Source organism: Pan paniscus, chromosome 8, assembly GCF_029289425.2.
Source record: "Pan paniscus chromosome 8, NHGRI_mPanPan1-v2.0_pri, whole genome shotgun sequence".
Lineage (NCBI taxonomy): Eukaryota > Metazoa > Chordata > Mammalia > Primates > Hominidae > Pan > Pan paniscus.
The window spans coordinates 125,459,247-125,486,629 of NC_073257.2; the positions used below are offsets into that span (position 1 = coordinate 125,459,247).

The 27,383-nt window shown below is 46.6% G+C and overlaps 2 protein-coding genes across 4 annotated transcripts in view; one reads left to right on the top strand and one right to left on the bottom strand.

Moving 5' to 3' along the window:
• Positions 1-6,975, top strand: part of HABP2 (hyaluronan binding protein 2) — a 66,500-nt gene extending 59,525 nt beyond the window's left edge. Inside the window, exons 10-14 of the mRNA XM_055092300.2 lie at positions 480-735; positions 1,821-1,963; positions 2,753-2,887; positions 4,403-4,548; positions 6,802-6,975. Of these exons, the coding sequence (XP_054948275.1) occupies positions 480-735; positions 1,821-1,963; positions 2,753-2,887; positions 4,403-4,548; positions 6,802-6,966 (845 nt within the window). The 3' untranslated portion in view covers positions 6,967-6,975. The remainder of the gene's footprint in view (positions 1-479; positions 736-1,820; positions 1,964-2,752; positions 2,888-4,402; positions 4,549-6,801) is intronic.
• A 541-nt stretch (positions 6,976-7,516) lies between these two features.
• The window catches only part of NRAP (nebulin related anchoring protein), a 74,755-nt gene continuing 54,888 nt past the window's right edge, over positions 7,517-27,383 (bottom strand). For 2 of the 3 annotated variants that reach the window (XM_003825595.4, XM_034931519.3), the window contains 11 exons: positions 26,990-27,088; positions 24,744-24,848; positions 24,330-24,437; positions 23,176-23,487; positions 16,553-16,657; positions 15,670-15,768; positions 14,206-14,310; positions 10,774-10,881; positions 9,160-9,471; positions 8,245-8,376; positions 7,517-7,656 (listed from right to left, as the gene is read on the bottom strand). In XM_003825595.4, the coding sequence (XP_003825643.1) occupies positions 7,552-7,656; positions 8,245-8,376; positions 9,160-9,471; positions 10,774-10,881; positions 14,206-14,310; positions 15,670-15,768; positions 16,553-16,657; positions 23,176-23,487; positions 24,330-24,437; positions 24,744-24,848; positions 26,990-27,088 (1,590 nt within the window). In that variant the 3' untranslated portion in view covers positions 7,517-7,551. Of the gene's footprint in view, positions 7,660-8,244; positions 8,377-9,159; positions 9,472-10,773; positions 10,882-14,205; positions 14,311-15,669; positions 15,769-16,552; positions 16,658-23,175; positions 23,488-24,329; positions 24,438-24,743; positions 24,849-26,989; positions 27,089-27,383 lie in introns of all 3 variants that reach the window. The other variant, XM_034931518.3, reaches the window with a different exon arrangement.

Consider the following 27,383-nt stretch of genomic DNA (forward strand, 5'->3'; position numbering starts at 1 on the left):
ACAGTCATCTGTGCAAATGTCTTATCTCACCTATTCTAGTTCATCTGAATATCCTCCCCTCTACCCTGAAAAAGCCTCCACAATTGTAAGTGTGCACTAATAATGAAAGGTGCATTGATGATGCACATTTATAATTGTGGGGGCTTTGTCAAGGTAAAGTACATACCCAGTGAGGGATTTGTATATTTACATAAACATAATGTGTGTGTGTACATGTCAATCTTAGGAGTCACATACTTTGAAATGGACGAAAAAAAAATCTACATTGTTAATTCTATAGACTTGCTTTATGTTACGCAATGTATTCAACAAATATCAACTGTGCACCTACTGCATGCCCACCCTGTCTGCACCAGTGCAGTCTCTCAGCTCTGGACCCCTGCTCAGCTGTTGGGCTCAGAGTCATACCTCTGCCTGAGCCCTGCTGAGGAACTGGAGGGAGGCTGAATAGCACAATTTATCTTTCTTGTGTCCCACAGACGTTGCCTACCCAGAGGAAAGCCCCACTGAGCCATCAACCAAGCTTCCGGGGTTTGACTCCTGTGGAAAGACTGAGATAGCAGAGAGGAAGATCAAGAGAATCTATGGAGGCTTTAAGAGCACGGCGGGCAAGCACCCATGGCAGGCGTCCCTCCAGTCCTCGCTGCCTCTGACCGTCTCCATGCCCCAGGGCCACTTCTGTGGTGGGGCGCTGATCCACCCCTGCTGGGTGCTCACTGCTGCCCACTGCACTGAGTAGGTGCCGGCTGGGAGCAGGGACCAGGGTGGCTTGAGTGCCTGGGGGTGCTCTCCCCTTCCCCTCTGAGCAGCATCTTTGTAGCTCTGTCAGGATTAGGGGGTCTGATCTGTTCAAGGGCAAAAGAAGGGCTCCTGAAAGCCAGAGGGAAAATAGCTACCATGTCTGGAATGTTTACCATGGGCACTGCATTTATTATATGACATTTAATCCTTAAAGCTGTCTGCTGGAAGACAAGCTGAGGAAGGTCAGGGATTTTTATCTGTTTTATTAATTGTAGGATCTCCAGTGTCTTGAGCACGCCTTTGTACATAGCAAGTGCTGAGTAACTATTTGTGGAGGAAAAGAGTTTATTGTTATTCCCTTTTTGTAAGTGAGGATCTTGAATCCCGGGATTCTTCCTTTACCTTGCCTGAAGTCGTATGGAAAGTTAAGTGGACAAGTAAGATGGAAACCCCATTCTATCTGCTTCTTTGACTTCTTTTGTCCTGCCCTGAATAGAGGAAAGCATGCTCCTTTGTCTGATACCATCACCAATGACCCTTCTGAGTCAGGTGTCTTCATCCATGCCTACTGTGTGCCTTAGAGAAGCAAGTAATTTCTGGGGAGCTGAAGAGTCACCCCCTCTTCTGAGCTCCCTGTGCTCATGGTCAAGGCTGGTCCAACAAAGTCTGGGTTTTGGAGGTGGCCATGAAGGTCTTCCAGTTCACCTTATAGTGAATGATTTCTCTGGGATTCTAGGAGGTGCTCCTCAAGAGAGGTCAAGCAGGCAAACATTAGCACCTGCCAATGGATTTTAGAAGATTGGTTCAAGATGGCAATGGCTGTTTCTTTGGAAGGCCTAGGGAGAATGGGAGGTCTCCCATGAGAAGTGGGTAAAAGTTATAGCTTATATTTGGAGCTTGCTTCTGTTAATAAAGCACTTCCCTTACATAATCTTATTTGGACCCTACCATAGCAGAGTTCTGTGAGTGAGACGAGGGTTACAAATGAGGAGGCTGAGTCTGCAGAAGGTCAGATTTGCCAAAGGCCACACAGCTGAGCAGAAACAGTGCCTTCCTGACCATCTCATTTTCCCTTGCAGCATAAAAACCAGACATCTAAAGGTGGTGCTAGGGGACCAGGACCTGAAGAAAGAAGAATTTCATGAGCAGAGCTTTAGGGTGGAGAAGATATTCAAGTACAGCCACTACAATGAAAGAGATGAGATTCCCCACAATGATATTGGCAAGTTCCTCTTTCATGGCTTTCCTGAGGGTCTTGTCCTGGGTGGATTTCTCTATGACCAGAAAGCTGAAGTTTGGTTCTAGAAGGTGCTCTTGATTGTTTTTGGTCCCTGTGGACTCTGTGCAGTAGGGAATGTATTCCAGAGATTTTTAGTTTTTGAGGGTATGTGTAAATGTAGATAAATGGGCATATGCTCTTAAACTGAGGGGAAGCAATGCTAGGAACATTGTGCTATGGAATAGGCCTGGCCTGGAATCCCAGCTTCCCAACTTTATCACCAGGAGCCAGTTCACCTCCTGAGCCCTCTTTTCTCTTCTGTGAAATGGAAACACTGATGCACAACTCTCAGCTTCCTATGTGTCAGGAGACACAATGTGCTTGCAGGCATGCCTGGCCCCTAGCCCCTGGCAGGTGCTCCAGTGCAAATGCAATGACGTTCCTAGCTACCAGCTGCTCAGTTCTGTATCCCGTTTCCCTTTTCATGAGACACCCCCCCACCTCTCTCTCCTTCCTCAATAGCTTTTTTCCCCTCTAATGGCCTGTTTCTTAAAAAATGGATTAGAAATGATTTCAAAGTCAATTATCATTTCTTGACATGACTCTCGCCCTGAAGTGCTACTCCTTCCCGGTTGGAAGTTCAAAATATGAAATGACCACGGAAGAAGATTTTCAGGCATGATGGGGACAGGTGGGGCTTTGCTGTGGCCACCTTCATGAGCAAGTTGGAGCTGGTGCTTCTCTGACAAAGAGGTGACATCGCATCCATTTTCTACCTCTCTCTCCACCTAGCATTGCTCAAGTTAAAGCCAGTGGATGGTCACTGTGCTCTAGAATCCAAATACGTGAAGACTGTGTGCTTGCCTGATGGGTCCTTTCCCTCTGGGAGTGAGTGCCACATCTCTGGCTGGGGTGTTACAGAAGCAGGTGAGTCGGCCATGCACTCTCCCATGACTTAGGTGAACTACATCAACCAGAGAAGAAAGGCCAAACTCAACTGCCCTTTTGAAGTTGAAATGAGTGTCGTATTCAAAATGCATCAACCAAGGAAAGCATCCGCCTCATTGATCAAGCTCTGGTTAAATTCCTCCACCTGCAGGGAGCCTTCCCTGAGTTTCTCTGATCTCCATATCTGTCCCTGGCCCTACCCTAAATACTTGAATTTTACCAAGCATTGACCCTGCATTTATGGAGCTCTTGCTCCCTTCCTCGGTAGATTGGAAAGAGGAAAGATCATGGATTTTTGAGTCAGACAGACTGGTATTCAATTCTTGACTTTGTCACTTGAACAACTGAGTTTTAGTTTCTCAATAATCATACTTACTTCCTAGGTTTGCAAGCATGATCACAGGGGATGATAGAATTTTACAGAGACATTCATTAAGTCAGCCCTTAGAAGATGGGGGTCAGGTCCCATTCATCTCTGTCTGTCTCACAGTACTTTGCTCGGGGTTCTCCACACAGTAGACATTCTATAAAATTGTGTTAAATCCAGCTGTTGATTTGTCTTTAGGATTTGGTCTAATTTTAAAAAGTAACCAAAGGATTACTTTCCTCACAGTACTGGCAACATTATACCCTCTACTACAAAAAAAAAAAAAATTCAGAAGGGTATTTTATGTCTTTCCCAAATACTCAAAATATATTTCTCTTCCTTCCCAAATCCTGTCCTTAATAATGAATAGCGAGAATCACGATAAATAAGTCTGCAGAAATTCCACATATCTGAACAAAGTGAAATGTAATATACAACTTTGAGTCTTTTGAGAAAGATGTCTGGCTAATTGGATTTAGGGTCAGCCAGTAAACTCATTTTACAGCCATCTTCATTGTAGTCCATCTAAACTTGTCAACCTCTATTCTGCTCAATATGGTCTGGTCAGCATGGTGATGTCTCAGATGGGAATCTTTTGGAGCCTCAGGTTAGAATTATTTTGCTTTTCATAAACAGGCCTCTAAGACGTTATGTTCAAAGCCTTTATGTTCTCTAAGACTTTATGTTCAAAACATGTTTTGATTGATGTCATTATCTTTACAGGGGAAAATGCCTGCTCTAGGAAGCAGGTAGCCTACTGCGCAGGGCACTTCATCCATCCATCCATCCATTCATTCACTAAGAATTGTGCCAGCCCTTTTGTTAGGCCTTGGGAATTTTAAAATGGTTAAGAGAGCATCTATTTCCTCCTGAACCTCATGGCCTACCTGGGGAAAGAGAGGAGGGAATATACTATCTGGTCCATGTATCATGACCAGCACAGGATTGCAGGTCTGCACTGGCATGGTGAAGGCTAAAGATGAGGCTTTTCTGCCCATATCCTGGAAAAACCCTTCCCTTCTGAGCTGAGAGTTGGTGGGCTTCTCCCTGACAATCTGGTTTCTGGTGGGGTTGGTGTCACCCTGGTCCCCACAGTAGTGACTCTTTTCTCTGCACCTTCCCCACAGGAAAAGGGTCCCGCCAGCTCCTGGATGCCAAAGTCAAGCTGATTGCCAACACTTTGTGCAACTCCCGCCAACTCTATGACCACATGATTGATGACAGTATGATCTGTGCGGGAAACCTTCAGAAACCTGGGCAAGACACCTGCCAGGTCAGAGACTCCAAGTGGTGCTTGTGGTAGGAGAGGCTAGTAGGATGTTTCACTAGGCAGAGGACCCTTAGAGCCCTGGGCTGGGAGCTAGGTTCAGAGGTCCACCTGTGGTAAAGCTAAGACACAGGTGAGCTGTGTCTGCCCCCTGGCCCCCTGGTGCATCTGCATCCGCATCAACCCAGGATGACTCAGCATAATGACCACAGAGGTCACGTTGCCTGCACTGTCTAATTGAACTCTCACAACACACTGGTGAAGGTGATGTCATGATCACCATTTTACAGATGCTTAGAGAAGTTATCTTGACCTATAGCAATTGGGTGGCCAGTGGCAGGGCTGGGATTTGAACAATACAGTCTGCAGGACACCAAAGGGGCTTGTGGCCTCAGTGTTGGGCAGCCTTTCTGAGAATCCCAGTAAACAGGGAACTGTCCAGAAGACCAGTGGCTAGAAGGAGAAAGAAGAAGGCCTAGAGCTAGAGATTTCACAGTAATATTAACTCATCATTAGGACTCATGTGTGCGTGTGTGTGTGTGTGGAGGGGGGGGGTTATCCCTAGAAAACTAAGTATATCTGTAGCCTAGGGCCTTTCAGAACCCCAAGTTGCTGAGGCTTGTGACTCAAAGACACTGTTGTAGAGGGAGAAGGTGGTGGCTCCATCAACCAATGCTAAAGTGACTTCAGGCCCTGCCCCAAGTCAAAGCCCATTCCCCATAGTCCCTTTATCTGTAGGGATCACATCACATAGGGTCCTTTCTAGAATCCCAGGAACACCTCCATTTAGAATTTTCTGACTGTTGTCCCCATAAGCCTTCTAAATGTCCTGGAAAACAGCATGGCAACATTCAAATCCCAACTCCTTGAGGGAGCCTCCTCATACAAAGGAACCCACAATGATTTGCTGGCCTTGAACTCACTTTGGGATGGGACATCAAGGTTCCTGTCTCCAGGGTTTGTGGCTCTCCTGTGACTCTCTGTCTCTTCCCAATGAGCCGAGGATGTTCACCTACTCAGAGGAAGGGCAGATGGGTGCAATTTGCCCTAAACTCCTCCCCAGAAGTTGGTTAAGAAAACAGCTCATTCAGGCTGGGCATGGTGGCTCAAGCCTGTAATCCCAGCACTTTGGGAGGCTGAGGCGGTCAGATCATCTGAGGTCAGGAGTTCAAGATCAGCCTAGCCAACATGGTGAAACCCTGTCTCTACTAAAAGAAAAATACAAAAATTAGGTGGACATGGTGGCACATGCCTGTAGTCCCAGCTACTGGGGCTGAGGCAGGAGAATCGCTTGGACCCGGGAAACGGAGGTTGCAGTGAGCCAAGAGGGTGCCACCGCACTCCAGCCTGGGCAACAAAGCGAGACCCTGTCTCAAAAAAACAAAAACAAACAAACAAACAAACCTCATTCAATTCCCTAGATAATTGAAGGCTTTCACTTGCAGGCTTTGGAAACAAATAGTTGTGAATTTGAAACCTGTTTCTGTCTCTTACTGTATGGCTTTTATCAGTGATGAAAGCAATTCTTCAATCTCAGATGCCTAAACTATAAAATGGAAATCTATCTATAAGATCACAAGGTCGTGGCTAAGTTTAAAAGAGAGAATTCATTTTTTAAAAACCTGTCAGTTGTAGTGTTTAAGCAGTATTAAGTTTTTGAGAGCTATCAGCCTCAATGTCTTCTTCTCCTCACCATCATCATCCTCGCCACCTTCCGTGAGGGTTTAATATGAACCAGGCACTGTTCTATACACTTTACAAACAATCTTCACAAGAACCCTGGGGGATGGGGATCTATTGCTATCTATGGTTTACAGTATGAGAAACTGAGGCCCAAGGTCACATGCCTGGCAGGTGGTAGGGCCTGGCTTAAAACCCAGGAGATCTAACCCCATAGACCATGCTGAGCACCTAGGCCACGCTGCCTTGGAGTCCCCAACCTCCTTCCCTGTGTGTGCTGAGGGCCCCCGAGAACTCAGTCATAACATCTGCATCACTGAGAGTTGGGACGTGCAGCTGTGCGGCTCCTCTGTTAAGCCCGCGTGGACTCAGGGACGGAGGACACTGTTATCTTCTCTCCCTTAGAGTCTTGTATCATGTGAGATGTGGGGAGAGCCTTGTCACTGCTTTCCAGAGAAGCCCATGGAGGCTGGCAAGGGACTCCACCCCATCCCTCCCTGACACCCCCTGGAGAGAGGTGGGGGCATCTCCAGATGTCTCTGGTTCACGAGGATGAGCTTATGCCTCTGTTTCCCTTAGGGTGACTCTGGAGGCCCCCTGACCTGTGAGAAGGACGGCACCTACTACGTCTATGGGATAGTGAGCTGGGGCCTGGAGTGTGGGAAGAGGCCAGGGGTCTACACCCAAGTTACCAAATTCCTGAATTGGATCAAAGCCACCATCAAAAGTGAAAGCGGCTTCTAAGGTACTGTCTTCTGGATCTCAGAGCCCACTCTCCTTGGCACCCTGACACCGGGAGGCCTCATGGCCAACAATGGATACCCCCAGAACCTCCAGGGGACCACGCAGTAGACTGTCCCTACTCTAAGCAGAGACAACTGCCACCCAGCCTGGGCCTTCCCAGACCAGCATTTGCACAATATCACCAGGCTTCTTCTGCTTCCCTTGGTAACCCAAGGAATGATTGATGGAATCAACACAACATAGTATGTTTGCTTTCCTTACCCAATTGTACCTTCTAGAAAATCAGTGTTCACAGAGACTGCCTCCACCACAGGCATCTGCAAATGCAGACTCCAGAATCCCCAGCATCAGCGGGAACCACCATCACATCTTTATTCCTCAGCCCAGACACTCGAGGCACTCAACAGAATCAGCCATCCATGTCTAGGTATAAGAGAGGACCACAAATACAACATTCTCCATCTGCTTTCAGAGTTATTAAAATAATAAAGGAAGATCTGGGATGGGCTGGTGGGCCATTCCAGCTTGCTGTCTCTGGTGAACAAACTTCCTCTCTGGCCTCTCAGGAATCAGGGTGGACATGGCTCACAACAGCAGGGCCTTCTTCTTTTTGACGTGCAGAATCTCAGTGGCATCTGGGTTCACCTCCCCACTCTGATGATCTCCAGCCTCCACTGCTTCTGCCCCCCGCTGCTGAAATCAAACATACCCCAAGTTAAAATGAAGCTCCCCCACCCCCACTCCCGGCCCCGGTTCCCACAGGACACGCTAAGAAGCACAGGAAGCATTTAACAGGCTCACCCTCCCCTTCCTTTTCCCCTCTTCTACCCTCCCCAAGAAAAAGGGCCCTCAAGGCAAGAATGAGAAAGAAGCAAAGCCAATCTCTCATTTAGACCTGGCTTCTTTCTTCTGAACAAAGTAGGGTTCAAAATGCAGACTGTCATATCCAGCGAGTCCCTGACCCTTTCTGCGAATGTAACGAGCAAGCAGTCAGCACAGCCTGGGCTGCCCTGGCCCGGGATTGATGTAGCCCCGGTAGGTTTGCCTCTGCAGAACTAATGGCTGTGACTTCAGAGAAAGCCCTGCAGGAAGTTTAACCTGCGTGTCATCTGCCTGGTCATCTCAGACCCATGAAATTAGGCGCCTTGTTTGAGCTGCGTTTCACACTTCTTTAGAGCTAGCTGACCTTTGGCCAAAAATAAACTTTGAAAAGAAACAATGAGTTTGTCTTTCCCCATGGCCTTGCAAGCCAGGGTGGCTTTGCAGCTTGCTACTCACGTAAGCTCCCTGGAGACCCAGGCCCCTTGCATTGGCCAGTTCCGCAGCCCGCCGAGCCATTTCCACTTTGTAGGAGCCAGGAGGGGTCCAGCCAACACCTCTGGTCAGGTTCAAGTCTGATTTATACTTGACCTTGAGGGTAAGAGGGAAACAAGAGGACTATGTCAGCAGGGTTTGGAGCGGTTTGACCATTAAGTAAAGAAGATTAAAAAGGCAGCCACAATATGAGACTATGTTGTCTGTCATCAGTAAAGCCAGAACAAGGGGAACAAATTTATCATAAGCAGCATCTCCCTGGCACAGGGGCCCCAATGTGCTGTGAGTCCAGCTGGCATGTTGCTGTCTCTTGCATCTTCCCATTCAAGTGACAAAAGTTACAGTTGGGAGTGGGTGGGGCAGTGACACCTGCTCCACACACTCTGTGGCCTCAGGGAAGCCACTTCCCTTCTCTGGGCTTCAGTTTCTTCCCAGGGAAAGTGCAAAGGCTGGGTTAATAGCTAAGATCCCTTGGAAACAGTTTAGCATAGCCATCGAGAGCTTGGGCCCTCACAGCAAACCAAAAGGGGTTGGTATCCCAGGTCTGCCACTTATTTGTTATGGGATCTTGAGTAAGTCACTGAACCTCTCTGAGCCTCAAGTTCCTCATCATCTGTAAAATGAAGCAGCCCTGGGGTTGGCATAAGTGCCAATGGCACGAGGCTTGGAAAGCATTTGACACAGAGCCTGGCCCACAGGAGACACTCGAGAAGTGGTGGTTATTATTGTTATGCTTTCTGGCACTAAAGCGTTAGGTGTCTTGGATTCTCTCTCAGCCCAGCTCCCCCAGAAGCTAACAATGGAACGTGGCATTATGGCCATCTCTTAGGAAGAGGCACCAGGGGAAGGGCCTCAAGGGAGTGGGTGGAGGTGGCTCACATCACTCTGCAGCTGGTGGGCCTTCTGAGCGTGCCTGAGGCCCAGCTGCTCCGGGTCGCAGGTGGGCTGGGGCAGGGGCTGCCTGTAGTGCACATCACTGGCCAGCTGCTGGCTCCTCTTGGCCTGAAGGAGGCCGGGCTGCTCCGTGCTGCTGTGAAACTGGGACCGACTCTTGGCAAAGTCCTTCTTGTACTCATTGTCACTCTGGAGCCTGCCAACGTTGAGGAAATGCTTCATCCTTGGGTCATCGTCGACACTGCGGTACCCGATCTGCAGGCCTCGGTCCCGCAGGAAAGCCTCTTTGTACCGGAACTGCAAATCAGAGGAGCAGAGGCGGGTCATGGGTGCCTACCTCCCCCAAGACCAGCCTCACATATGGGGCCATCCCAGGGCATTCTCAGCAGGAGGCTCAAGAGTGGGTTAGAGGCACAGGCCTTGGATTCAAGTAGACCTATCTGTGTGGCCATGGGCCTGTTACTGAGTTTCTCCATGAGCCTCAGTTTCCCCATCTGATAAAATTGGAGAATGATCTACACTCCATAGGAGGTTGCGAGGATTCAACCAGATAAGGACTGAGCTTCATGTCTGGCATCAGCTCTGGCCCACTGAGTGGTGGCTACTGGTATTGTCACTATTGTAATTAATACTCCAACAGGAAGAAAAATGTGCCCATTCTCACATAGGCCACTCTGCCTTTGATTCTTTCCAGATTTTAGGGACCTAGTCCAGTGCTCCTCAAACCATCTACAGTGAAGGGCCAGTCCCATTTTGATTTGCTTTTCACATTTCCAATGCATCAAAGACCCATGTATGGTCCTATTGCATGTGGCTAGTATGTAGCAGTACCACTTGTATTTGGTAACACCCAACCTGGCCTTCACCCTTTTCAATGAGATGAGTCCAGTGATCACATGCTTGGATGTTACAATGTCTAATTGCTAAAAAATATTTCAAAAATCCCATGCTCTTAATTTCTGTACTTATCCAATTGTGGACCAGCAGGAAACTGTTCCCAGGTGCGCCTCCGTCTAGCACTGTGGACACTTGTCTAGTCAATGGTGCCCTCTCTTGCAGAATACCTGCTATGTTCCTGACACCATATACGATTTTGTTTTCATTCCTACATTAATCTGGGAGATAAGATCCCTATTTCATAGATGTAGAAAATCAAGTTCAGAGAATTTGAGCAACTTGCCCAAGAGAAACAGCCAAATTTCCTAAGTGACTGAGCCAGGATTTGAACTTGTCCATCTAGGGCAAAAGCCCTATCTCTTTCTACTCTACCACACTGAACTTCAGCTAAAAGAAGTCCTTTTATTGCAAATCAACAACCCAAGCTCATATTCATGAACTTCTTGGTACTCATCCATCATCTTTTAAGAGTGCCTCTCTGAAAAGAGAATGGAAATACAGCCCTCCTTGACCACAATTTCTGCCTAAGATGCTAGAAAGTAAAGCCCTTTTTTTTTCTTTCATTTAAAATACAGTACATGTTCAGTTTTGGTGCAGAGAGAGAGATAATCTTGACAGGTCCTGGTGGTTTGCCTTTCAACAGAACTGGGAAAACCAGAGAAAAACTCATCAGTGACCGCAGGAGAGAACATGGGGTCTTACATCACTGGCAATCTCCCTGGATGCCCGGGCAGTCTGGAAGGGGATGGCGTCCAGCCTGAAGTCATAACTGCCAGCCCGGGTCTGCTCCCAGGAGTTTCTGTAGACTTTCTAGATTGGAAAAACAAAAGCATGAGTAAGCAGGCAGTCACTCCACTGTCTTCCATGTTGCTGGTACTCAGCAGGAGTGGTTCCTAACCTTTGTTGGTTCCTAGGACGGCAGAGCCTACAGCCCCATGTCCACCTTGGGGACTCCCTAGCACTGGGATTGGTGGGGTTGGCCGTAAAAGGCTTCAGCTCTAAGCCCCCAACCCGCCCACCCATTAGGCCCTGCTCCTGTGGGGCTTGTGATCTTCGGGTATGGCTCATTTGCGACACCCACTTGGTATCAGAAGCCTCCACCCCACTCCTTCCTGTCTTTGCATTCACTTTCAGTGCTTCGGGTTTGCAGCTTCTAGGTGCCAGAATTCAAGCTTCCAGAATCCAGTTTCTTCCTACATGCTGAAAGTGCTGTTCCTTGGGCCTTGGCACTCATGTGTTTGTTAGCTCCACTGACATCCGGAGGGGCCTCAGCCTGGCTTTGATGCCATGCCCTGCACCATCACTATGAGGCATGCTGCATCTCATATACACTCCTGGTGCCTGCACGAAGGGAAGAGCCTTCACCTGAATTAAATTTATTGTCAAGCACCTGACCGAGTACCTGACCCATGTGTTTCATATCTTCCTCTTTCATTTTTTCCCTTTTCAAGTTGTTCTCACACGCCCTCTGGGAGTCTGTAATCATATCCTCTTAGTCCTCAGGTAGACCCACATCACCGATAGAGGCATCAAAATCTTCTGTGCCTTCATGTAGCTAATATTTTTTTTTTCAAGATAAGGGAATGGCTCTATAAAAGGAGGCATCTGGAGATCCCAGTGGAGGGCTGTTCTTTATTCAGCCACAGAGAAGGGAGACAGCAGGAGAGGCGCATCACCAACAGATGACAAAGTGACAGCCCCAGACCGTGTCGGTTGCTCACTCGTTCCACGAGCTACAGCAGGTCAGGGGGCCCTTAAGAACTGTCCTTTTGTCTCCTGGAAATGGAGGTCAAGGCTGGCGCTCTGTTCTACGGGGGATTGGGGGGATTAAGCAAAGGAGGAGTGGCAGATGAAAAGCAAAGTGCCCCACCCCATCCCACAACTGGGCCTGGAACTAGAGAGGACCACAAAGTGCTTGGGCCAAGCATGGCGGATCTCATCATTTCTCTGTACTGCAGATCACACCACCTTCACCTCCATCCTCGCCTCTGACTCCAACACCCGATGCCGTAAACCCTGAGCCAAATGTCTACTGTGTTCTAGGCCCTGGAAATGCAGAACCGTTCGTTCCTGGGATAATCACCTAACTGATGAATCACAGAGCCAAAATGATTAGATTTACTGGGTCATCATTGAGTTTAGCAGTTAGGACTGAAAGACATGTAGGAATGTTCAGATTATGACAGACTGATGATCCTCTGTAGCATTCTGCTTTCTGTTTGGGTGGCCCCACAAAGGTTAGAGTCGCAAATAGAGTCAAAACCCTGATCACTCTCTCTAAGGGGCACATCATGCCTTCCTAATAAGAATGCCCGCACCAGATCTGGGCTGGTTATTGACACCAAACTTGATGCAACATCGAAGTCCAATGTCACCCCACTTTGGTGTCCAATGCACCCCAGCTTCTGAGTCTCTGTAACTCGGGTCAACTAGAAAGCATGGCCCAGATCGGGGGTCTCCCGAGTGTGCAGGCCCCCTTTCTCTGGGCGACTTCTCCCTGTGTACTATTTGCTTGGTTGTGATCACTTCCTCCCTGAGTTTTTTATTCTGTTGAGGTTTTTGCCTTGCCACTGGGAGTCTTTAGATTCCGTAGGCGCTTTGATTTGGAACCCTGGGCGTTCCTCTTCTTTATCACAGTGGGCACAGTTTTGTCCTCATCCTCACACATTAGAGTCATTTGATTTTTAGTTATTTCGGCTGCCTTACACATCTCAATGGCTTTCTTTGCCCAGGAAGGTCACTTTCCCTCCACATCTTCCTTACAGAGCACTTGATCCAATTGTGCGTATTCTACACGCCCCCGAAGAAGTGCTCTTTCAAAAGAGGTTCATGAGTTATCCATATCCGCATACCCTGGTGGCTAATTTCAGCTCCAGGACTCTGCAGACCGGCATCCCTTGTGAGAGGGAAGATGCTTCTATCACCAGCCTGGGGTGGCTCTCCTCCTCAAGCCGGGCCCCAAATGCACTGGCAGCTTTATCCCACTTTCTACAGCGATGGGTCTCCAATCGTTCCTCAAATGGAGGCCTTGCCTTCCCCCATCCTTGAAGCATTAATGAGATAGATGTTTTGTGCAGGCTCTGCTGAGGGGGAGGTCCTGCTTCCCCAGATGGAGGTCAGCCCACCAGAGCTGCTGTTCTAAAATTATCCCTTGCACATCCCTCAAAAGCATCAAATGGTCATAATAACTCATATTTACAAAGCACCATCGCATTCACTGCATGGGATCCCACAGGGCTTTACAAACGCAACAAACTAATACACACGCTAACTAGAAGGCGCCTCTCGCCAACCCCTGCAAGGCAGCCACCTCTGGGGTGAACGGTAGCAGCTGTTGATCTGCACGGAGCCCCAGGACACAATAGCCAGGCCAGGGAGGGAAGAATGGCCGGACTCTGGGAGGCCCTACGCTGCCCCAGGCCAACACACTCAGCCTGTGTTATTCTGATCTGACAGTGTCTTTTGATTCTGCCGTCTCTCTACCTGTTATCCAAGGATCACAGCTTTGCTGGCCGAGCGGCCGCCTATTCTATTACAACCAGGGGCCTCCAACCCCTGCTAACAACAAGCCTAGGTTTAGGACACAGTAGCTTGGTTATGCACGCAAAGGGCACATGTCCAAGGGAAACGAAAGTGTTGGAGGCCACAGTCCCATGCACAAAGGAGCGAGCTGCATTTGGACGGGATGGGCTACCATTGCAGCATCTTTCCAAACTGTGGGGTGAGATAGAGCCACTCTATCTCCAGTGACACTACTCTGAATGACTACAGAGAGGGGTCCAGGAAACAAAAAGAGCAGGTGTCTACACCCACTAGGGCCAGGGGACCACTCCCCTCATGGTTACCCAGCACATCACTGAGATCTTTGGAGCCATACCCAAGTCAGAATTTTAGAGCTGGAAAGAATCTCAGTTTAGCTCAGCCCCATTACCATTTTGCAGATAAAAAAAACAAAAACGAGGACCACTGAGGAAAGTGACTGAAAGTCACACAAACAGTTTCTCAGTTCAGTGTCCTTTCTGTTCCAAGTCCTCCTTCCTAGAACTTTTTTTTTTAAAAAAAACGAAATCCACATTGGGCACAGATCATTTTACAAAAGTGGGCACACGTTCCATGAACCACCAGTTCACTTACGTCACTCAGATGCAGCGCATTGAGGCGAGCTCGGGTGAAATCGGGATGGTCGGGGATCAGGGTGTATCTGTGCAGGGATTCTGCATCTCCAGATCTATACATGCGCTGTAGATAAGATGGGCTCATGGTAAATAGAGAACTGTGTGGGCTGAAACCACAGGGGAATAGCAACTGACTCCCTTTCCTGCCCCTCCCACCTGAGTGCCCACCGCATAGAACAGAACCCAGTCCTGCCCATGGACAGTGTCCCTCCAGAACCCACAATTTGATGGAAGATGCCTTTATAGCCAGGGTCAGATGGGGCAGCTGGTTTTAAATAGACTGTTAAAAATATTCATCAAGATCTGCTCCAAGTAAGCCACAAACCAACATCATGGTTGGCCATACCTGGGTGTTTTACACAGTAGAAGATGTGTAGATATTTCAGAGAATCTTTGCAATTGAGCATTGGACATGCTTTTTACTAGTAACAAGATACAGCCTCAATGCCTTTGTTGTTTAACATTAATGGTGATAATTATAATATGCATAGTTAATAAGTTCTTTTTATTATAAAACATCTTAATACATGTTCAAGAAATTAGTATTTTCATAGCCCACCTGGATCACAGGAAGACACAATTTTAAAACTCAAAGATTTATCTGGTTTCTACTTTTAAAGCAGTGATTTAAGAATTACAAACAATTTTAGGAAGTGTTTGAGTCTTATGTACTTTTAGAGGTGAAACTGTAATATTCTGATCAATTCCCAAATTTAACCGAGGCTTTACAAATATGAACCAGTCAGTACAGTAGTCGGGCTGTCTGTGAAATGGAGCAGCTCTGTCACTGTGCATGTAGAACTGAATCCCTTAATTTCAGGGGAAAAACATTAACTTCCTATTCCTTGAAATAAAGACAGGAATGAGGAAATAGGGCTAAATTATACAGAGAGTAAAATCAGGAAGAAGCTTTAAATACAGCTGTTCCTATTTTTTTCTTAACTGGGTTATATTAAGCTTTTAATTCCACTGCCATCTATCAACAAGCAACATGTATCTGACCTAGCGTTTGGCAAGGGATCATCAATAATACTTGGTATTATTGTCATTGTGATTATGAATCAAACCATGATAAGGAGCACTTATTGAGAACTTACTGTGTTCTATGTACTTGCTAAAAGCTTTCTGAGCCTTTATTTAATCCTCATTTAATTCATTTAATCTTATGAAATGGTTGCTATTATTATCCTCCCCGCAACCCCAACCTCCTTCAAATAAAGGAACCAAGGTTAGAAGGGATTCAGTAACTGGCCCAAGACCATCCAGGTCATAGAAAGGTTTGCACACCCATCTGTCCAGATCATCCAGGTAGTGGAAAGAAGGTTTGCACCCCCATCTGTCCAGAGCCTGTGTTCTTAGACCTGGGCCACTGAGCAGCAGTGCTACACTGCATGCCCGGGATGAATGACAAGAAAGGACCCACCTCATTGCAGTGCATATAGCTGTTCTTGGCATGAACCAGGTCTGGGGAGTCAACCACTGTGGTGAACTTGATACTGCCTGGTTTTTTACGGTACTTGGTCTATAAGATAAAGACAAAGATTCTCATGAAACACAGTCAAACATCATGCATTTTTCAGGGTGCAGCTTCACTCCACCTTCTCAGTACCTAACATGCCAATCATATTGTTGGAAAACAAGCCTTTCTTCTTGGCAGGTACCTAACAATCAAGAGTATAAAAAGATTCAGCTGCTTCTGTGATATGGAACATTTTACAGGTATTTACTCTCTTGAAGAGAGAGGCCACAAAATACTATGGCTCCCCACAATAAAGGAATTCAGTAAAGGGCAGTATTCAGCATCAATGTGGCCCTGCTTGGATCCTGTCCAAATACATTCTGTTATTAAGAAACTGAAGACGGCAGTGTCACCTTCGAGGGAATTCCAGGGCAGGGATCCCCAGGCTGTTAGTATGGTAAGGAGTTCAGTTAATGTAACTATTCCTGTGCAAATTTTAACACTATCAGAAATCAGAAAACCTCTGGACACAGAGTCAACTCAGTAGATGGGTAGCAAATTCCTCCTCCTCTCCATACAAAGAATGGGCCAGTTTAGATAACGATTGTACGAAATGTATTTGTTGAGAACTTTCTAATAAATCATGCCTTCAGTTCCTCAGCAGTGAATTCATTTGGAGGGAAACCTCATTCTGTCTTGGGATTTGGTTGCACATGGCCCTCCAAAAATACTGGGAGTCCAGTTGCCATGAGGCCCTTTGGGTTCTCCACTCCATAAACAGATTCCCTCTTCAAAAGGAAATGCTAGCTTGCCCTTGTCACTTGTGGTGGGGACAGGTTGATGGTACCTCGCTGATGAGTTCTCCAGCCTTCTTTGCACTCTCTATCTGTGGGGATCTCAGCGCCAGCCATCCTATGCCCTTCATGCCGATCAGGTCTGACTTGTAGCGCAACTGCAGGGAAAAAAATCATGGGCTTTATCAGGAGAGTGCCTAAGACTACTAAAGCATTTCAAGAAGATCCTTGATTTGTAATAGCATTTATAATAATGCTTCATCACAACATTTCACCATCTTCACTGAGAGTACATTCTGCATGTCGTCAAGTCAAACTGTTTGAATTTGTACATTCTGCCAGGAATTAATTAATGCATCACATACGAGATACAAGAAGGTCCCACCAGTGAATTGGCAGGATTTAAAGCAGAGAGTAACAACCTATGTGGACGATCGCATAAAGAAAGAGCTGAGATATATGCTCATATGTAAGCACCAGCTGGGATTATTTTGTTTCATTCTGCCAGTGAGGCCATTACCCGCCTGCCTAAATAGAAACATTCTGCACACTGTTCAGGCTTTGAACTCTGGGTTCAACCTGCTATGACTGGGAGCAAATCACTTTAACCAAAATGTGACTCAGTTTCTCTCTGTGATACTCGAAGTTCGTAACAACCCCTCTGTTCTCATAAAAACACCTGCTAGTACTCAGGGCTAAGAGCCACTCTTTAAGTTAGATTTTTTGTTCTTGTGATAGTGGTAGTGGAGGGGGAAAGAAGTCAATTATAGCATGACTTTAAAAACGGAAACAAATTTAGATGCCACCAGCTAATAGTGAGTAAACCATTTTAACCGCTTCATGCCTCAGTTTACCACCTCCTCCCACTGTTACTCATTATGATTTGTTTATATTCCAAAAATAGGCTAAGCCTTATTTTCTTTCCTCATTTTAAGAGCTCAGAAGGTTAGGCTATGGCATCAGTCCTGGGAGAAAATAATAAATGGTGCTTTAAGACAGTGGGTCTGACTGGTAGCCTTCCCAAATGTTGAATCTCATTACTATTCCTTGATCTGCCCACCATTACCTACAACGAGACAGTCATCTGAATGCTTCTCTTCTTCTCTTTATGGAAATTAGGCATTTTTTAAAGGTGGAAAAAGCCTGTCTAAGAAAATCTAAAATTTGGATCTAAACGAAGTTGATGGCATTTCTCTAATTTAGATATAAGCTCTGCTGTAACGCAAAATATCACTCCAGAAATCAGCCTCTCGGCCTTTTTAGTTCTCTTTCATTTCAGGATTCACAGCGTTCCTCACAGCTGGCCTCAAAGAGGGTCCGTTTCTGATCTACTGTCTGCTGGTTAATGCCCCTGTGCAAATTCGACTGTGCCTTCCAACTGGTGAAGGGAGACATCACTCAGGCTCAGGAGCAGGTTTCAAAACCCCATGTCAGTAAGATTGCTTTTTATACCACGATCTTTCAGTCTACACCGGCAAAGCTTTTGCCTTGCACTCTGATAAAGAACAGAGAAAATTGGATAAATTTCTAAGTTGGAGAGAATAATCCTACAGGGCCTCTTCACAGCCGGGCCTTGCTCCTTTCATAAGCGAGATGAAGTGGGGAGCGCTCTTTCAACTTGCCTTTTGTTGAGCTGAACAGTACGATCCCAGGTAAGTCAGAAAGCAAGATGCAGGTTCCCCAAAGATCTGACTATGCCTCCAACTCTCTTATAAATGGATTGTCTATTGATATCTCAGCTCCCAGCCCAGCTTTGACTATTCACGCAGACCCTAAAAACAACACACTTGCCCCAGACTTCATGATAAAAGAGGGGCCCGGGGAGGGGAGTCAAGAAGAATCTGCTACCCAAAGATGGTTTCGAAGAAGGATTATAAGATAATGAGAGACCTTTCAAAGCTGCACAGCTGAATCTGGCTTCCCCAAATGGCAGCCTCACTTTTTTTCCCCCTCTTACATATTAAGGTCTAGAAGACCTCTTCGGATTCACACATGGGGTTACCCGGCACCCCCATTTTGGAGCACTGTGTTGCAAATGCTCAAGCTGCAGCTTTCAGTCCCTGAGTTCTAATGCAGAAGGAATGATGTAAACCATTGTGCCCAGCAAGTGCCTGGGGTAAAGTATATCTTTGTCATATTAATAAGAAACATTACAATCAAGACCTTGTGTGTAGAGTGGGGTTTGTTTTAGACCCATTATTTCATTCAGTCCTCACACCATCCTGCAAAGAAGGGGTTATATTCTCTATCTCTCTCTCTGGAGATGGGGTCTCTCTTGTTACCCAGGCTGGAGTGCAGTGGTGTGATCATGGTTCACTGCAGTCTTGATCTCCCAGGCTCAAGTGATCCTCCCACCTCAGCCTCTCAGAGTAGCTGGGACCACAGGTGTGCACCACCACAACTGGCTAATTTTTTTTTTTCTATTTTTGTAGAGATGGAGTCTCCCTATGTTGCCCAAGCTGTTCTCTAATTCCTGGGCTCAAGTAATCTTCCTGTCTCAGCTTCCCAAAATGTGGGATTACAGGTGTGAGCCACCATGCCCAGCCTAAGGAAAAGTTATTCCCATTCACAGAACAATTTTGGTTTTCAAATGATTGTTCAGACTCTCAGCAGAGCCATCAGCTGCCATACTGTGGGTAAGCCACACCAGATAGTGGTTAAGAGGACAGACACAGAGCACCTGGGTTCAGAATCCAGCCACCTGGGGAAGCCAAAGAGACTGAACCAGGAGTTAAGAGGCAAGAGCTAGAAGCCTCGCTGTGCCTTGTACTAGCTGTACAGTCTTGAGCAAGTCATTTCCCTACCAGCTGTGGCCTTGGGCAAGCTACTTAGATTACTGGTGCCTTATCACCGCATCCTGTAAAGAGAGGAGTCATACTGGTACCCACCTAGATATCAAATGAGATAGTTTACACAAAATACTTATGCCAATGCCTAGCCCAGGGTAAGCATTCCATACATTTTAGTTATTGCTGATGTTGTTATTTCTGAGGGAGAAACTGAGTCCCGAGAGCTTAAGGAGTCTACCTTAGGTCACACAGCTGTAAGCAGAGAGGCTGGGACTGTCTCCGTGACATTTCCTGCACGTGCCTTTCCAGACTCCCGGCGGCCTGGTCTGAGACCACGGAGGGAGCAGGCAACAGCCGACTTGAGAAGCACGGAAGAGATGATGGAATCAGCACCTGCCCATGATGCAGCTTGCCTGGACCAGGCATGCATCTCAGGTGAATTTCTGAGTCAAGCAAGACTGGGCCGGGCTGGTCCGGACTGGGCAAGACATGGGAATGAACCACAGCCACGAGAAGCTCCGCATCTCTGCGTGCCCTCTGGCCCTACCCAAAGCTTTCTCTCTGGCCTGGGGAGGGCGAGGTCAGGAGAAGCAGCTGAAGGCTGGGGCTGCTCCCTTGACATAATGCCTATTTAGCACTTGTTTCCTTTTTTGCATAATAGAACCACGTGAAATGGGAGTTTTGATAATGGCTGCTATCAAGCTGAAGCCTCAGAACCAGCTGAACATTTCAGGGACTCCTGTTCACAGCTTCTTCGAATCCAGACTCTCTCATTAACCAATTTGCAGCTTAAAAGCAATGCGTACAGCATAATATGGTCATTTAAAATTTAAGCAATCACTTCTTAACATTTAAAAATGTAATACATATCCTGCCTTTAAAATGTCAGCATAAGATTGCCAACTACAATTTCATGGGAGGGATTCTCTTTTTTAGATTATGTTCTCTCTACTTTCTTTTTTTAGTGTGAAAATGTCCTTTCTTTTCAGAAATAACAGTGACATACATGGTAGCTTAAGGTAGTGTTTGTTTTTTTCCTTCTTCCTCAGTTAGTAAAAAAAATTTGACATTATGTGGATCCCACCATTTAAAAGCCATTTTCCCAAGAATCCCAAAGTCTAAGATCGTGGATCAAATCGAACCTCTTTGCTTTTCTTTTACTTTCTTTTTATTTTTTTGAGACAGGGTCTCTGGTTTTCTGTCACCCAGGCTGAAGTGCAGTAGCACAATCATGGCTCACTGCAACCTCTGCCTCCTGGGCTCAAGCCATCCTCCCACCTCAGCCTCCCAAGTAGCTGGGACTAGAGGTGTGCACCACCACACCCAGCTAATTTTTTGTAGAGACAGGGTTTCATCATGTTGCCCAGGCTGGTCTCGAACTTCTGAACTCAAGCAATTCATTTACCCTGGCCTCCCAAAGTGCTGGAATTACAAGTGTGAGCCACCACACCCGGCCCCTTTTTGCTTTTCTGATGGAGAGATGGAGGCCTAGAAAGGGAAGTGACTGCTCATGGACACACAGTGACAGAGCTGGGCTTCCCACACACATCCTCTGACTTCCAGCTCCACCTCCCATACCTCTCCCAGGTGGCCTGTCTACCTTCCTCGGGGGCCTGTTCTGTCCCACAAGGTTTCTGTTCTCCCAAGAAATAGGCCATTGACAAGAGGGTCCCTGGTTGGGCACCAGAGAGTCATGCTATGAGCTGTTTTGGGGGCCCTCAGGATTGCTTAGCAAATGGAAGGACTTTGTAAGTGGAACTTGGGCTGGCACTTTAGTAACTAAATCCCCTATGTGGGACCCAGATGAAGGCACCCTACTCTACACTCTGCTTGATGGTGAATGACATGATATTGCAGTTCCAGCAAACTGTGATTAATAATGCAATGATAATTAAATTAACAAAATCATTACTGCAATTAATAATAATTGATTATGTGTTTAGAATACCCCACTTGTTGCTATCTACAATTAATCTAGTAGTAGTCATTGCCCTGAAGGCAACCAGAATTGAGGGGCTTGGCGCAAGGAACGTATTCAAACAGCTAATACTTATTCTAGTGTTTCCATGGATCAGGTATCATGCTGTTTCGTATAGACCAGTTCTCCACTGAGAACCAGATTCTCAACGGGGGATAACTTCGTCTCTCAGGGACATTTGTTTGGCAAGATTTAGGGGCATTTGTTGTCACACTGGGTGGTGGGGTGCTATGGACACCTAGAGGATAAAGACCACGGATGTTACTAAATATCCTGAAATGCACGGGACAGGCCCCTAAAACAAACAATTAGCCTGCAAAAATGTCAAAGGTGCAGACGTTGAGAAACCCTGACACAGATGGCTGGTTATGTTCTAAAATGAGAGCACCTTCTTCCTAGGGATGCTGTGGGCCTAGAGAGAGGATGTGAGACGCAGTGCCTGCCACACTGCAACGCAGTCCCATTGTCATTATCGTCATGTTCCATGCCATCGTTACCATGCCTGCGGCTTGGAGAGGACATGAACTTGTCCAAGGTCACCCAGCCAGCAGTGGGGGAGCTATGGTTGGAATCTCAGAAGTCTGACTCCAGAATCTTGCACCATGATGTGGGAGGGGCCAGCGCTCTCCACCAGCCTGCTTGGTGCCCCTGCTCAGGGAAGGACCTCCCTGAGGTAGCCTCAGGGTCTATGCCTGTGCTGTGAGGGGCATGGCTCCCTGCTCTGAGCTCCCCCCAAGAGAGCAGGATGGTTAAGAATGGGTTCTGGAGCCCACCCTCCCTAGGCACTTCCCACATGACCTCATCCCTAAAACAAGAGTAACAGCTGTCCCCACGTCAGACTGCTTTAGCAAGTTTAAAAGCAAAGGTGAGCAGTCAGTGAGAGTCGGCGGTGGTTACAGTCTTATCATATCACCACCCTCGTCATTACTCCGCAGAGCCTAGGTCCTGCTCAGACCCCGTGATTCCATCCCCACTCACTCGGCCTCAAACAGGCCAAGGCTGCTCCTTCACTTCAGCCTCAAACAGGCCAAGGCTGCTCCTACTCGAGTCCTTGGCCTTTGAACTTGCTATTCAGTTTGCCTGGAGTTCCTTATCCCCTTCTGTCTTTTCCTTAAGGCTCTTGCTCAGATATCAGCTTTTCAATGAGAACTACCCTAATGCCCTATTTTAAATGGCACATGTGTACGTGCGCGCACACACACACACACACACACTCACACCTCCTGCCCCACTTCCCTGCTCTATATGTCTTCATAGCATGTATAAACATTGACATATTACATATTTCATGTATTCACCATGACTTATCTCCCTCTAGTATAACAGGAGTTTCCTGAGCACAGGAATTTTTTGACTCTTTTGTTAACTGCTGCACTCTCAGGGCTTAGAATGGTGGCTAGTATACAGAAGGTGCTCAATAAAGATTTTTTTTTCTGAGATGAAGTCTTGTGCTGTCACCCAGGCTGGAGTGCAGCGGCGCGATCTCGGCTCACAGCAACTTCTGCCTCCCGGGTTCAAGCGATTCTCCTGCCTCAGCCTCCCAAATAGCTGGGACTACAGGTGCATGCCACCATGCCTGGCTAATTTTTGTATTTTTAATAGAGACGGGGTTTCGCCATGTTGGTCAGGCTAGTCTCAAACTCCTGACCTCGTGATCCGCCTGGCTCAGCCTCCCAAAGTGTTGGTATTACAGGTGTGAGCCACTGTGCTAGCCCTCAATAAAGATTAGTTGAATGATTCAATGAATGATTCCAACCTAAATGACATAGACCCAGCAAATCATTGTTTGGGGAAGGCAGATAGGGGCAGGAGAGCCCAAAAGACTAAGGAAGAAGCAGAGATTGACACCCGGGTTTGGTGAAAGGAGAAAGGCTGGGGGCTGGTTTGCATTCCACAAGGCCACCCCTACCTCACTCTGCAGGGCATGGGCTTTCTTGGCCCAGGCCATCTTCAGGTCCTCGGGCAGTGCTGTGAACTTGTGATACTGTGTCCTGTAGTCATGGTCGCTGGCCAGAGCCTGGGCATTCTTGGCATGGACCAGGTGCACCATGTCCATGGGCAGATGGAACTGGGCTTGGCTGCTGGTCGCCCCCCTCCTGTACTGAAGCTCGCTCTGCAGCTGGCCCATGCGCCGGCAGTGCTGGATCCGGGGGTCGTCTCTTACACTCTGGGGCCCTATGAGTTTCCCTCGCTCCTTCACAAAGTCATGTCTGTAGAGAAACTGCAAGAAAGGGCTGGCCGGTCAAATTCTATCTGTGCATTTTCATTGCAGACTCTAGAAAAATCACTTGTTCTTACACTAGGAGGTGATGATTATAAGAAAAACCACAGTGGGGCTGGCCTGAGAGTGTGCCTTCCTCCCTGGGGGATGAACAATTAAAACATCGCTCCATTCTTCCTGTCTAATTAAAATCAGGTCCTCAGAACCAAAGGAAGGGCTTCACTCCCCTTACATGTCCTATGGCCAAAAGGAATTTATCAAAAATGGTGAAAGAGAAACTTGTGCTTTATCCGTTCGCACTTGGCAAAACATTAAACCCAAAAGACAGGATCCATTTATTTGAAGTCCACATTTTTCTGTGATTTGTTTGTGGGAAAGAGAAAGTCACCTTCATGTCCCAAAGCTATGGACGTTATCAACAGAGCGGCTGAAACACAGCCATCAAATCCTAACACCAATGCGTGAAACTACAGAGAGCCAAGAGGGAGATGTGTTCCGGCTGTATTGCAATTTCTATTGAGAGTTCTCGTTCTAAATCTGGGTGGAGTTAGAAGACAGGCAGTTCATGCATTACAAGGGGACCGTCGCCTAGACGTTGCAATTAGAAATAAATCATCATCTCCTTCCTGCTAGAGACCTTTGCCTGAATTTAGCTTCTGATTAACAGAGCCTTTCTTTTCCCCCCTCAAAGAATCTCATTCATAACTAATATATTCTGCAGGTGACATCCTGTCTCACATGGTTATAGATTTGCTTTAATTCAGGAAAATCAGCCGTAGACATTGTTTTACATGAAGTTAACAGAAATTAGGCAAGATGGAAGGTCATATCATTCAACTCACATCACTGGCTATATCTCCAGAGGCCCGGGCAGCCTGGAAGGGGAGCGCTTCTATTGTCAGCTTGTAGCCTTGAGCACGAAGATTACGCCAGGACTCTTTGTATCTTGCCTAAAGTGGGAACACATGTAAATCTTTTTTAAAAAATTACATGAATCAACGAGCAAAGGCCACCCCTTTCATTTATAGCACAGTGTTCCAGAATCAATTTCTGTTTTGTGCAGCAAATCTCATTAGTACACACCCTGGGTACACTCATGGACTCATTTGTGAGAAGATGTATTTAACATGAGCATCTAAGCTACACATTTTAAAAAGCTTCTGTGAAGGCCAGAAAGGTCAGTGTTGGGTTACTTCACAGATGTAGACATACATGGCTTTGGAGCATGCTTGAACTTAAGTAACAAAAGGGCTTACGTCACTCAGGTTGGCTGCGTTCGTTTTTGCTCGGATGAACTCGGGCAGACCCAGGGTCATTGTATACTGGTGTCTTGCATCCTCTCCAGCTGCTTTATAGAGGCGCTGGGCCAAAAAAATATAATAATAATAATGCAAGAGATAAGTGCTGTGCATTTCTGCAGTGCTGGAAGTCCCTCAACGGCAGTTGAGGAAACACAATAGCAAAAAACCGTTCATTGTGTCATGGATACATCTCCAGTCTTGGGGAAGATGTTTATTTCAATAAAGACAATCATTCAGGAGTCAAATCGAGTGATGTAAAAGGAATATGTAAGGAATGGCAATGTGCTTTGCTGAATAATAGGCCAGGGAAAGAAAAATAAATTTAAGAATACTCCTGAGGTTCCTTATATCGTAGACTTTGTCCTTGAGGACACAGCATAAAGATCATACAAAGACCTGGGAAATTTAGGAGAAGGGAGGTGGAAGGGACATCTCCAAACCCAGGCCTGTACCCTTTACTAAAGCCCCAGGATCCTTTCCACAGGTGAATCACACCAATGCTGCCCTGGATGGCCTCATCTTGTACAAAAACATCCATTCTTGTGATTAGAAATGGGTCTATGAGCCAGGTGTGGTGGCTGATGCCTATAATCTCAGCACTTTGAGTGGATGAGGCCAGTGGATCACGAGGTCAGGAGTTCGAGACCAGCCTGGCCAACATGGCGAAACCTCGTCTCTACTAAAAATACAAAACTTAGGGCCAGGCGTGGTGGTTCATGCCTGTAATCCCAGCACTGTAGGAGGCTGAGGTGGACGGATCATCTGAGGTCAGGAGTTCGAGACCAGCCTGACCAAGATGGAGAAACCCCATCTACTAAAATACAAAATTAGCCTGACATGGTGGCAGGCATCTGTAATCCCAGCTACTTGGGAGTCTGACGCAGGAGAATTGCTTGAGCCCAGGAGGCAGAGGTTGCAGTGAGCAAAGATCGCGCCACTGCACTCCAGCCTGGGCGACAGAGCGTGACTCTGTCTCAAACAAACAAACAAACAAACAAAAACAAAACAAAACAAAAAACAAAAAAAAATTAGCCGGGCATGGTGGCAGGCGCCTGTAACCCCAGGTACTCAGGAGGCTGAGACAGGAAAATCGCTTGAACCTGGAAGGCGGAGGTTCCAGTGAGCTGAGATAGCACCACTGCATTCCAGCCTGGGTGAAAGAGCGAAACTCCGTCAAAAAAAAAAAAAAAAAGAAAGAAAGAAAGAAAAGAAAAAGAAAAAAAGAAATGGGTCTATGGTTGCTGAGTTGGCTAACGCCAGAGGCCATCAGAGAAGGCACTGTTATCCCACAGCACAAAGCTCATAAAGTAAGCAGAAAAGATGAAATAGGAATTTAAAAGTGATACTATCACTCTAAAAGATCATGAATTCCATCCTTTAGCCCAAGCTGCAATTTCTTGCTTTTCAGCTGAAGCAAGTAGGAACTAATAGGGTAAATAACCAAATCTCAGCTGACTTCTATAAGTTAGAGTCAGAAGGAGAATCTTAAAAACTAAAGATAGAGTCAGAAGGAGAATCCTAAAACCTAAAGGTGGTTCAAAATGTAATTCTCTGCCAAGCTCACCTATTTTGAACCTGTAAGAGAGCCACTAAGAAGAAGTAGAATCAATGAGGCTGGAATGATAATTTTACAGAATGAGATTCCTTCCCTTGCACCTGCCCTCTGCTGGATACATGAAAGTGTAAATTGGGTAAATGGTGAGTGAGAAGAGGAGAAGGTAGAGAATTGAGAAGCCTGACAAACATCTTACAATTTAACTGTCCTTGGATAACCACAAATCCTCCCACATCAGATTGACAATGTAAAATTGGTTAGCCAATATTTGCCTAGATAGAACAAATGAATTACAGACCAGTACTTCTCAGATCTTCACGTGCCAAAGAATCATCTTATGATCCTGTCAAATGACCATTTGGAGTCAGTAGATCTGAGGTTGTGCCTTGCCAGTGTGCTCCCAGGCAATGCTAATGTAGCTGGTCTGGGATTGCACTTGGAAAGCGAGACTACAGACAATCCCAGATTCCCAACTGGGCTTTCATTTCCTATGGAAAATGTTTAGGTTCCATATAATGACATTCTTTTCTTTCCAAACCTCCACATAAACACCCATGCTCTTTCTCACCCCATACACATTCACGTGTATTTTTAACAATCGAGCAGTTTTTAAAAAGACCATTCCAAAGCCATCAGGAGATTTTACCTCATTCGTTATCTGGTTGCTGAATTTCGCATGAAGGAGGTTGGGAGTGTCTGTCACAGCTGTGTACTTGAATGAGTGGGGATGCTGCCGATATTTACTCTGAATTCACACACAAGAAGGGAAGAAGACAACTCCGTAAGGGATAAAAACCAGAAGCAGAACCAGTTCTTTAAGTATTAGCCATAAAGCCTCGTTTTGCAAAGGCTGCAAGTCTATCACTCCAGAATCCAGATTGTCACCTGCCTTTGTGACCCCAAAACTCACTGGGATGAGGAAGCAGAGAGGAGGATAGGATGGACTGAATCAGAACCTTCTAAATGGGAAAGGGAGATTTAGTCCTTTGCCATGAATGTGAACATGACTATTTAAATTTGTGGTTTGTTCCAGATCTTTG